Genomic DNA, 12,001 nt, shown 5'->3' with positions numbered 1-12,001 from the left:
TCAGTTCATCAATACACTGATCAATCACATCCTGATCATTCCCACACTGATTGATCGCTGTCTGGTTCTGGGTTCAGGTTGGACAGACGGTGACTGTCGTGACTCCAGGAGACGGGGGAATATCGAGGCCATGGAACGTCTGCTGCAGCAGGTCCGAGTGACACACGCACACTACTGCTGTGGAGGTGAGTCATCTGCATGTCCCGTGTTGCCACGCCCACCACTGATGTCATAGGTATCTGGAACACGAGACAACATGTGTGTGGCATCTTATCGCTCACCATAGCCCTGCAGGATCTGGTGAGAGGGAGTGCAATGAAGAGGAGGCTCTACAGATGCAAACCAATTAGCGGTTCAAATATTCTGATCATTAACGGTGTAGTTTGGGTTCTTGTGCGTGCTTGATGAGGATCCTGGTACCATGATCCAAACTGTATCTGACAGGACCAAGACAACATTCAAGTATTGGTGGAATGAGCTCGGTTCTTGTTGTTGGTCGCCGTGGGGGGTTTCTGTGGGTCTGTATTTGATGAGAACAGGAGCGATACTTGTTTACAGACTCGTATTATGTAAAGCCTCATTAGTCGAAGTTCAGGGCGGAGATCGGAATCACTGATAGGCCGACGCCATCCTTGAAGGTCCAGAGAGAGAGGGGAGGGAAGGGTGGCATGAGATTCACTGTGGGGAACGGACTCGAACCTCTGACCTCATAAATGTTGAACCGAGAGCACAAATGTCTGGAAATCATTTATTTCTTTTTCTGTTTTCAGACGTAACAAAGCTCCAGAACCCGAGCAGGAAGCAGTCGGTGTCCAGAAGTCTGAAACATCTCTTCAACTCCTCCAACAAATTTGTGAAAACCCTGAAAAGGTGTGTGATGAGCCTGTATTGCTGCGAAGGCGTTGGCTCATGATCTCAGAATCAGACTCAGAATCGGTTTATTGTCAATGACGGTTCACAGACTAGGAATTTTCCTCAGTGCAAGCGTGCAACGTGTAACTGAAGATAATGACGCTAATAAAATGCTAGCTACAGCGCTATGCTGCCGGGTATGCCGTAAAATACACTAAGTTAAAAACATACTGTCAGATTTGGTAGAGGTCATAAATCTCCCTCTGCTGGGGGATTGATGAATGAATGAATGAATGAATGAATATATTTATTAGATAGAATGTTAGAGTACAAGTACAGTCACACAGTAGCATGTATTACAGTAAAAGTACAGTCACACAGTAGCATGCATTACAGTACAAGTACAGTCACACAGTAGCATGTATCACAGTACAAGTACAGTCACACAGTAGCATGTATCACAGTACAAATACAGTCACACAGTAGCATGTATTACAGTACAAGTACAGTCACACAGTAGCATGTATTACAGTACAAGTACAGTCACACAGTAGCATGTATTACAGTACAAGTACAGTCACACAGTAGCATGTATTACAGTACAAGTACATCAAACATCCTGTCTCAGAGGAGCATTTCTTGCGGTCTTGTTTCCGTTGAAAGTCCTTCGTACATAAATCATCCACCCGTCCATCCATCCATTGTCTTCCGCTTATCCGGGGGGGTCGCGGGGGCAGCAGCCCAAGCAGGGAAACCCAGACTTCCCTCTCACCGGCCACTTCCTCCAGCTCTTCCGGGGGGATCCCGAGGCGTTCCCAGGCCAGCCGAGAGACGATGTCTCTCCAGCGTGTCCTGGGTCTTCCCCGTGGTCTCCTCCCGGTGGGACGTGCCCTGAACACCTCACCAGGGAGGCGTTCAGGAGGCATCCTGAATAGATGCACCTCATCTGGCTCCTGTCAACGCGGAGGAGCAGCGGCTCTACTCCGAGCTCCTCCCGGATGACTGAGCTTCTCACCCTATCTCTAAGGGAGAGCCCCGCCCCCCTACGGAGGAAGCTCATTTCAGCCGCTTGTACCCGGGATCTCGTTCTTTCGGTCACTGCCCAAAGCTCCGTGACCCAAAGGTGAGGGTAGGAACGAAGATCGACTAAATCATCCACAATTAACAATACAAATAAAAATAAAACCAATATTCAATAACTCAATTGATGCAACGTAACATTAGAAAAATAAAAATAAAATGATTTTACACCGCCGATGCAAACTAACAATTAATCTAATATAAATTACACCAAGCTTTTGGCACTGCATATGGGAGTGACGGCCTGCGGCACACAGTTTACGAGGAGGGGGGCGCTGTTGGGGGCGTTGTTATTACCCTCGCCGAAGAGGAGGCGAGGGTATTGCAATTGGCTGGCTGGAGGAAGGAACATGTGATCATGGAAACCTTGGGGATGATGGGACGAACAAAACGGACCGGACGGCAGGAAAGTGCGGAGATATCGAGACCTCGAGGCTTCGGGGAGGACGGAAGTGTCCCTGCTCAGCAGGTCGCATGCATTCACAGACGTGAAGGCATGGCAGGACGAGACGGCACTTGTTCACCGTCCACCGCAGTTCGTACTCGTTACCTGTTTATCCCCGAGTCCTGGAAGGGGGTTCCAAGAAGGACGTGAGCTGGAGGAACCGTTGCTACAGCGGAAACCCTGACAAACCACGGAGTGCGTCAGCAACGCGCTCTGCATCGAAGCTGCTAATATACATCTGTGTCTATACACAGATGTATATTAGCAGCAGTAAACTAGTATAATCACGCAGTGCAAATAGAACAGTGCAAGTTATCAGTTATGAATGTTCAAGAGACAGAATTATTAAGTGTTCATGAGTCTTACGGCTGAGGGGAAGAAGCTGTTCTTGTGGCCGGAGGTTCTGGTCCAGATGGACCGTAGCCTCCTGCCTGAGGGGAGAGGGTCAAAGAGTCCATGTTTAGGGTGGGAAGGGTCGGCTGTGGTCCGACCTGCACGCCTCCGAGTCCTGGAGACCTGCAGGTCCTGGAGGGATGGCAGCTTGCAGCCGATCACCTTCTCCGCAGCACGTACAATGCGCTGCACTCTGTGTCTGTCCCTGGTGGTGGCGCCAGCGTACCACACGGTGATGGAGGCGGTGAGGACAGACTCCACGATGGGTTAGGGTAAGTCTGGTGGTAAGTCCTGGTAAGTCCTTAACCCAGGAGCAGGTGTGGGCAGGGAGGCCATGCGGTCCAGGTGGTTCCGAACTGTTTCCTTCATGGACTTGTTAGACCTCAAACTAAAGTCTGCTGCTGATGGATGTGTCTTTGTTTAAATAGAATTAAAAGGAATGTTATTACTCCGTACGGTGCGTTCAGGGGCGTCTACCTGGCAGCCGTGTTCTACCATAAAGACAGTCTACTGGTGACGGCGGAGGAGCAGATCCCCATCGTGGAGGTGGACGACTCCTACAGCGGCTCATTCATGACGGACTTCTCGTGGTTCACAAAGGTAGGACTTACTTCACCATCATCAGCGCCATCATGCAGGTGAGCGGTGGAGTCACGGCCGGGCTCATCGCCAATCAGAGCAATTTGTCGGGTTTTTGTCTTCGTGTCTCTCAGCTGTCCTGTATGTGGGAGGATGTCCGATGGCTGAGACAGAGTACATCAGTGTCCATGTCGTCGTCCTCCACCCTGCAGGTCAGACACAAGATGCTGACGGCCACCAGCCAGCTGCAGGTCAGGACGCATCGCGGCACACCTGGCCCCGTGTCTGGGTTTAGCTCGTTGTTTCCTGTCACGGTTCTACTGCGGCGCCTCACACGGGTCTCCACGTTACAATTTCAAGATCTTTTGTTTGACTTTTGTCTTTGATCAGTTTGCCTGATGGTGTCGGACCCGAAACAGTAACCAAGGTCGCATGAATGGTTACTGCTGACAGGGTCGACCTGTAAAAGGCGCACAGCTAACTTTAGCAATCTAGGCTAACAGGCAACGCCCCACTGGCTGTTTCATTTTGTGAAAATGTTCTAATGGCTAATTGTGTGGTCTTCCTGTAGAGTCTCCTGGGGACTCACAGCCTGGGGCGAGTCCACTACGAGCCCATCAGGGATCGGCACGGTAACGTTTTATTGGTCACCATCCGGGACACGGACACACAACACGCTCTGGCCAGCGGAAAGTGGTTGCAGGTGACCAAACTGCAGAGTCAGAGGAAGTCTCTGTCCACACCTGAGGAGCCGTACGCCCTGGACATCCTCATCATCACCATGCAGGTAAGGAAGTGAAGAACAGACTGACGCGGATTCATCGCTGGGGGGGTCAGCACCACCAGAGATGCTGTTCAGACCATTTTATGGGCTTGCTTTCATCGAAAGTTCCAGCAGCTCTTTTTTTTTTTGCTGCTTTTAATGAGATGATCATTTTCACGGCTTCTATTCAGGATCGACAAAACTTTTCTGACTTGTTATTAACTCATCAGATAACGTCAAGCTGCGGGAGTGGAAATGAGCTTGTGCCGATACTAAGTCTCTTAGATCATGCACCCCAGCTGTAGAATAGAATAGAATAGAAAGCCTTTATTGTCCTTGCATAGTGGCTACGCAAAGAGATTAGGAGCGTAGTACAACATAAAGTTCAGTAATAACAGAAAATTCAAGCAGGTTCAAGCAGAATAAAAAGACACAAATTTAAAGTGATCAGTGCATGCAGTGAGATTGTCCAGTACTTTGCATAAAGAAATAGAATACATTAGTTATTGCACATGGTGAGTAGTTGTCCTGTTTAGTACACATGGTGAGTAGTTCTATTGTTTAGTACACATGGTGAGTAGTTGTCCTGTTTAGTACACATGGTGAGTAGTTACATTGTTTAGTACACATGGTGAGTAGTTGTCCTGTTTAGTACACATGGTGAGTAGTTATATTGTTTAGTACACATGGTGAGTAGTTGTCCTGTTTAGTACACATGGTGAGTAGTTATATTGTTTAGTACACATGGTGAGTAGTTCTATTGTTTAGTACACATGGTGAGTAGTTGTCCTGTTTAGTACACATGGTGAGTAGTTATATTGTTAAGTACACATGGTGAGTAGTTCTATTGTTTAGTACACACAGTAGTAGTTGTATTGTTTAGTACACACAGTAGTAGTTGTATTGTTTAGTACACATGGTGAGTATTTGTATTGTTTAGTACACACAGTAGTAGTTATATTGTTTAGTACACATGGTGAGTAGTTCTATTGTTTAGTACACATGGTGAGTAGTTATATTGTTTAGTACACATGGTGAGTAGTTGTATTGTTTAGTACACATGGTGAGTAGTTCTATTGTTTAGTACACACAGTAGTAGTTGTATTGTTTAGTACACACAGTAGTAGTTGTATTGTTTAGTACACATGTTGAGTAGTTGTATTGTTTAGTACACATGGTGAGTAGTTATATTGTTTAGTACACATGGTGAGTAGTTCTATTGTTTAGTACACATGGTGAGTAGTTGTCCTGTTTAGTACACATGGTGAGTAGTTATATTGTTAAGTACACATGGTGAGTAGTTCTATTGTTTAGTACACACAGTAGTAGTTGTATTGTTTAGTACACACAGTAGTAGTTGTATTGTTTAGTACACATGGTGAGTATTTGTATTGTTTAGTACACACAGTAGTAGTTATATTGTTTAGTACACATGGTGAGTAGTTCTATTGTTTAGTACACATGGTGAGTAGTTCTATTGTTTAGTACACATGGTGAGTAGTTATATTGTTTAGTACACACAGTAGTAGTTGTATTGTTTAGTACACACAGTAGTAGTTGTATTGTTTAGTACACATGGTGAGTAGTTGTATTGTTTAGTACACATGGTGAGTAGTTGTATTGTTTAGTACACATGGTGAGTAGTTATATTGTTTAGTACACACAGTAGTAGTTGTATTGTTTAGTACACACAGAGAGCAGCCGGTGATCTTCTAGGCTGTGTTGATCACTCTCTGCAGGGTTTTCCTCTCCACTGCTGTGTACTACACCATGATGCAGTACTACACCGTGATGCAGTACCACACCGTGATGCAGTACTACACCGTGATGCAGTACCACACCGTGATGCAGTACCACACCGTGATGCAGTACTACACCGTGATGCAGTACCACACCGTGATGCAGTAATACACCGTGATGCAGTACTACACCGTGATGCAGTACTACACCGTGATGCAGTACCACACCGTGATGCAGTACTACACCGTGATGCAGTACCACACCGTGATGCAGTACTACACCGTGATGCAGTACTACACCGTGATGCAGTACTACACCGTGATGCAGTACTACACCGTGATGCAGTAATACACCGTGATGCAGTACTACACCGTGATGTAGTACTACACCGTGATGCAGTACTACACCGTGATGCAGTACTACACCGTGATGCAGTACTACACCGTGATGCAGTACCACACCGTGATGCAGTACCACACCGTGATGCAGTACTACACCGTGATGCAGTACTACACCGTGATGCAGTAATACACCGTGATGCAGTACCACACCGTGATGCAGTACTACACCGTGATGCAGTACCACACCGTGATGCAGTACCACACCGTGATGCAGTACTACACCGTGATGCAGTACCACACTGTGATGCGGTAATACACCGTGATGCAGTACTACACTGTGATGCAGTACTACACCGTGATGCAGTAATACACCGTGGTGTGGTACCACACCGTGATGCGGTACCACACCGTGATGCAGTACTACACCGTGATGCGGTAATACACCGTGATGCAGTACTACACCGTGATGTGGTACCACACCGTGATGCGGTAATACACCGTGATGCAGTACTACACCGTGATGCAGTACTACACCGTGATGCAGTAATACACCGTGGTGTGGTACCACACCGTGATGCGGTAATACACCGTGATGCAGTACTACACCGTGATGCAGTAATACACCGTGATGCAGTACACCAGGATGCTCTCCAGGGGGCTCTGTAGGCTGTAGGCTAAGTCAAGGTAATAACGAGGCTGATGACAGCCTCCTCTCCTCAGTTTGTGTTCACCCCCCCCCCCCCCCCCCCCAGGACATTTTGGCGTACCACCGACGCAGCACTCACCGGTTGGCCCCGGGCCTCTACCTGGGGTACCTGAAGCTCAGCAGCTCTGTAGACCAGATTAAAGTCCTGGTCTCCCAGCAGACCCCCAACATGCTGTGTCACACCCGCATACGGGACAATGCCAACGTGTCCAGGTACGTCACACGATGAGCTGTCAGAATGTTCTCAGGTTCCAGTTTGGGTTGGGCATGGAAACCTGGGTCCGAATAGGAACTGGGTCTAACCCTCCTAAACCATCAGCATGGTTAATACGTTATTTTCAGTGTGCTTCCTTTCGTGGGCATTTGCTGCTGGGGTGGGAACCATGAATGGAGCCACACCCCAGGAACGCCATGAGACCCGTGAAGGAACAGTTCTAAATAACGAAATCCGTACATCAAATGAAAGCAAGTAGAATTATGAAATGACAAGTAGGGTTACAAATCACCTCCGATATTTTGACTCCAGGACCAGGATAACCTGGAATTACATTGGGATTAGACTCCACCCCTTCTCCCAGGTTCATGATCATTTGTGAAATAGTTTTGCGTGTCACACCTGTCTTGCTGTCTACCTTAGTGAGTCTGGATGTGTGTGTCTTCAGTGAGGAGTGGGATTGGATCCAGACCCTGTCGGCTGCAGGACAAAGGGAGCACATGGAGGCGGGACTTAGGCCTGAAAGCTCCACCCCTTTACTATTCTCTGAGCTGCAGATGGCAATCAAATCTCTGCTGAAACTCATCACCGTACCTGCGCACCAGGTGACACGCCCATTGTTATCGATCAGAAGACAGATGGTCACTTTGTTTACGTGATTCTACGAATCATAGAATAGAATAGAACGCCTTTATTGTCATTGCATGGGGGCTACACAGTGAGATTAATGGTGCTGCTCCGTCTGGCGATTAGTAACATAAAATTCAAGTAATCAGACGTTCTTGTAGGACTGCTCACGTGTTGTTGGTTGCATTCAGGCCCGTCACTACCGTCTCTACAGTCAGGAGGTGATCGAGCTCGGTTACGGCATCTCCTTCCTGCTCCTGCTACCGACGCCCGACATAGTTTGCTCCGCCCCCGGGCAGTGCAACCCCTACAGCCCGCTGTCAGGGTTCCTCCACCTCCCTCTGCAGATGTTTGAACTTGGTAACACCCCTCAGTGACATTTCACACCGACATCCTGATCACATGTTCAGCCCCTCGGATCAAACTCTCACAGCAGTTTAAATACCTGAAAGTCCTCACCAGCCAGTTAGAACTGAAGGTGTGAAATAGTCTCGATGATGAAATCAGCCACCAAGGATTAACTTGACTGGTTTCTACAACCTGCTTATTCAGTTCAATGTTATTTCTGTAGCGCCAGATCATAACTAAAAGTCATCTCAAGGACTTTACAGGATTAGCAGGGAAAGAACTTGACCCACAAGAGCAAGAACTTTGGAGATGGAGGCAAGGAAAAACTTCCCTTTAACAGGCAGAAACCTTGGACAGAACCTAAGACTCATAGTGGACGGACATCTGTCTGGACCGGCTGGGGAGAGAGAGAGAGAGAGAGAGAGAGAGAGAGAGAGAGTCAAAAACATAACGTAACATAAGGTGCTGAACAAGACACTGACTAAAGAGCTGCTATATGAAGCTATAAATGCTAATGCTAGTGATATGGACATCAGTGTTGAGGGACACGGGTCCAGGTTCTGCAGCACCACGGACAGAACTTATCAGTGTCTTCACCCTTCAGGTCATTTCTGTGCCTACAAAGACAAGTTCATCAGTCTGTACTGTCGCCTGTCCTCTGTCCTCGACTTGGATGCCCTCATTACCCAGCAGGCACTGCGAGAAGCCATCACTGACAGTGAGGTGACCACAGCCAAACAGAGGCACCAGCTGATCCTGGACTACATCCAGGTAACCCAACCGGGAGGATTGTTCTGTCTGATGTCAAACGTGCTCCCGTGTTATTCCCGCTGGTGCCTCCGTCCTTCCGTAGCAACTGGACGAGATGCGTCGAGATCTCCGCTGGATCACGGATGCCCTGCAGTACGCTCGCTACAAAGAGCCCCACGGGGGCATCCCCATTACCTACCTGGTGGATACCAGTGTTCAAAAGAGCCACTCCAGCCAGAAGACAGACTCCACCTCCTCCATGGATTACCTGCCCACACCTTCACCCGAACTCCACAGATGGAAAGCCATTAGTGGTGAGTCATCACCAGCTCCAGTTTCAATGTCTTCCACAAACCCTAACCCTAACCCTGTCCGTCAGACTCTCTCCTTGGCCCAGACGAAGACGGCTCCTCGGAGGTTTTCCTGCCGGCAGACAGCGACTACGACTCCAGCGATGCCCTGAGCCCCCGTGAGCTGGACCTTCTCTATTCTCCACCCCAGGAACTATCCCAGCAGGCCATGTACTGTCTGAGCGGTAGCGCTCCAGATGTGCTCCAGATCCAGGAGCACAGGTAATGGTCTGAGTGTCAAAACATTTCAGTGTTCATCCTGAAATGAAACTCTGTTTTTGGGTCTTCTATCAGGTCCGGCGTCTGCCGCTCCAAAGACCACCCCCTGTCCCCGCTGGGCAAGGACCCTGAATCTAAAGATGCTGCTCTCTTCTCACCTCTTCTCTCCCAACACTCTTCTCAATCCAAAGCCTTCACTCCAACTCCCACCTTCTCCAGGACCCTTCCCAGTTCTCTGTCCGTGCCCCTGTCCCCCAGGTTATCCAAAGACCTTCCTCTGTTCCTCCCTATCTCCCCAGCATTGTCCGACACCACCAAGACTTTGGAGAGCCTCTCTCTCTCCAACCCCCACCACATAGGGGCCGCTGCCATCAAAGTCAGTGCCCCTGCTAAACGCAAACTTCTGTCCCGGAGCCACCGGGGCCAGTACTTCAGCGGGCCCCGGTGGCTCCGGGGTCACAGCGGGTCATTATCTGAAGGTGTCTACACCAAGCAGCTGGACCCGGACCTCCCTCTGCGCCAGGAGTTACCCCCCATCCATGTTAGTCACGCTTCTTGCACCCTAGAGAACCGGCCGATGCGAGATCTGGAGCCACGGACCCACATCCGAAGGATCTTTGTGGAGCCATGTAAGAAGATGTCACCTGACAACAAAAGAATGAGCTGTGAGGATGCGAAGGTCATTGAGTCTGGAGGGGAGGAGCCAGAGGGAGCCTCCAAACAGGAAATCGATTCAGATGACCAAACAAACTCCCAGGTGTCAGAGATCCTCAGCAGCACTCTGTAGAGTCAGAGGTCAGTGTAGACACTTCCAATCATTTAGAACGACATGAAGAACTTCTTTACTTCTACTTTCACTCAAAAGTTCCTTCTGTCAACCTAAAAAAACAAAACATTAAAGGCTCCAATCCGATTGGTTCAAAATAGAAGAGATGTCTCCTTGTTGCTCTGACGGAGCCTCAAACTCACAACTTTGAATATTAAAGGGATTAATATCATCACTCTGTCTCTCTTTCCGCACTGCTGATTGGCTCGCCTGACACCTCTGTGTGCTGAAGTTGCTGGTGCAACGCCGCGTCTCCTCGGAGCCATGGCATCGACTGTTATCTTCAATGCAACAAAAAAACAAGCTTCTCTCTCCATGAACTTTGCAGACTTTGACTGGATGTGAGCCAAAAAGGGCTTTGACTAATTAATTTATTGAATATAATTTAAATACAATTCTGTCCAACCAGACAGTTGGGAAGGTTCCCTGCATCACATCTAGTGCGCCTGAATACTCCTGGACTTGAAGTGATCCATGATCAGAGTTAAATAAAAAATCAATAATATTGATACAGACATGATGCCTCAGACCACCAGAAACATCACATCCCATTTTTGTATTTGGGCTACAGGGGAACTCGGAAGTAGTTTCTGGACAGTGAGGTTCATCGTCTCGGTTCTGCAGTGGTGACCATGCTTATTATTGTGGACAGAAAAATGTAGAAATGTGTTACTGACCCCGAACCGGGACCGTCAACATTTAGACCTGCTGACGGGTACCTGATCGGACAGACACCTGGCGGGAGTTCAGCCCCCTTGAGTCCTTTTGGTTTGCCGTGATGATGTCACAGGACCGGGACCTGCTGTGTGTGTTTGATGTTCTAAGAACCTGCGTCTTCCCGTCGGTTCCTCCTTGAATGGGTTCTTCTCGTATATATGCATGCTATTTTAAGGCTCTCTATGTTTGCACTTGGAATAAAAGCTAATGAAAGATATTTGTTGTTTTATGCTTTTTGTCAACTTCAGACGCTCACTGAAGCGGCCGCGTTCGCCCTCCTGTGGCTGTTTCTGGAATAACACCGGAAATGTTCTAAACATTTGAAATTGAAATATCGCGCTAACCGTACGTTGTAGAGACTTGAGAAGTGAGTCTACCCGCCACAATTCGGCTATGCTGAACACGCCGGTCCAACCCCCGCCTATGTACGACCTTCCGTTCTTGAAATATGACCAAATTAAACCTTTACACGTCCATAACCTCGTCACCGTAAGTCACACCCACTTTTCCGTGACGTCAGTTTCAGCCACATATGTCATCTATAAGTGTGCCAAGTTAAAAGTTGTTAAGACATTTGTTTGTGTGCATATTTACGCTTTTTGTCAGCTTCAGACGCTCACTGAAGCGGCCGCGTTCGCCCTCCTGTGGCTGTTTCTGGAATAACACCGGAAATGTTCCAAACGTTTGAAATCAAAATATCGCGAGAACGGTACGTTCCCGTTACCCAGCATGCCACGGGGGTTGCTAATGCTAACGCTGTGCTAACGCTGTGCTAACGCTGTTCGCGGTGAATAAAGGCTATCAACGACCGGTTAACGCCTCGTCTACATCATATAAGAAAGACAACACACACACACACACAGGGACCGTCTTTATTATCGAGATAATTCAGAAAATCTAACAATAAAAGCTCCGTTTTGACGAGCCAGCGATAGCTTGTTTACAACGGAAGTCGCCACGTCCGTTACCCAGCATGCCACGGGGGTTGCTAATGCTAACGCTGTGCTAACGCTGTGCTAACGCTGTTCGCGGTGAATAAAGGCTATCAACG

At 48.2% G+C, this 12,001-nt stretch overlaps 1 protein-coding gene across 1 annotated transcript in view; it reads left to right on the top strand.

Moving 5' to 3' along the window:
• Positions 1–10,194, top strand: part of ankfn1a (ankyrin repeat and fibronectin type III domain containing 1a) — a 29,544-nt gene extending 19,350 nt beyond the window's left edge. Inside the window, exons 13-24 of the mRNA XM_068754782.1 lie at positions 78–185; positions 771–870; positions 3,238–3,370; positions 3,484–3,600; positions 3,921–4,136; positions 6,946–7,116; positions 7,566–7,718; positions 7,932–8,100; positions 8,693–8,859; positions 8,942–9,152; positions 9,218–9,410; positions 9,483–10,194. Of these exons, the coding sequence (XP_068610883.1) occupies positions 78–185; positions 771–870; positions 3,238–3,370; positions 3,484–3,600; positions 3,921–4,136; positions 6,946–7,116; positions 7,566–7,718; positions 7,932–8,100; positions 8,693–8,859; positions 8,942–9,152; positions 9,218–9,410; positions 9,483–10,194 (2,450 nt within the window). The remainder of the gene's footprint in view (positions 1–77; positions 186–770; positions 871–3,237; positions 3,371–3,483; positions 3,601–3,920; positions 4,137–6,945; positions 7,117–7,565; positions 7,719–7,931; positions 8,101–8,692; positions 8,860–8,941; positions 9,153–9,217; positions 9,411–9,482) is intronic.
• The last annotated feature ends 1,807 nt before the right edge of the window (positions 10,195–12,001 follow it).

The sequence above is a fragment of the Brachionichthys hirsutus genome, chromosome 21, assembly GCF_040956055.1.
Source record: "Brachionichthys hirsutus isolate HB-005 chromosome 21, CSIRO-AGI_Bhir_v1, whole genome shotgun sequence".
NCBI lineage: Eukaryota > Metazoa > Chordata > Actinopteri > Lophiiformes > Brachionichthyidae > Brachionichthys > Brachionichthys hirsutus.
This window is presented reverse-complemented; position numbering and strand designations above follow the sequence as displayed.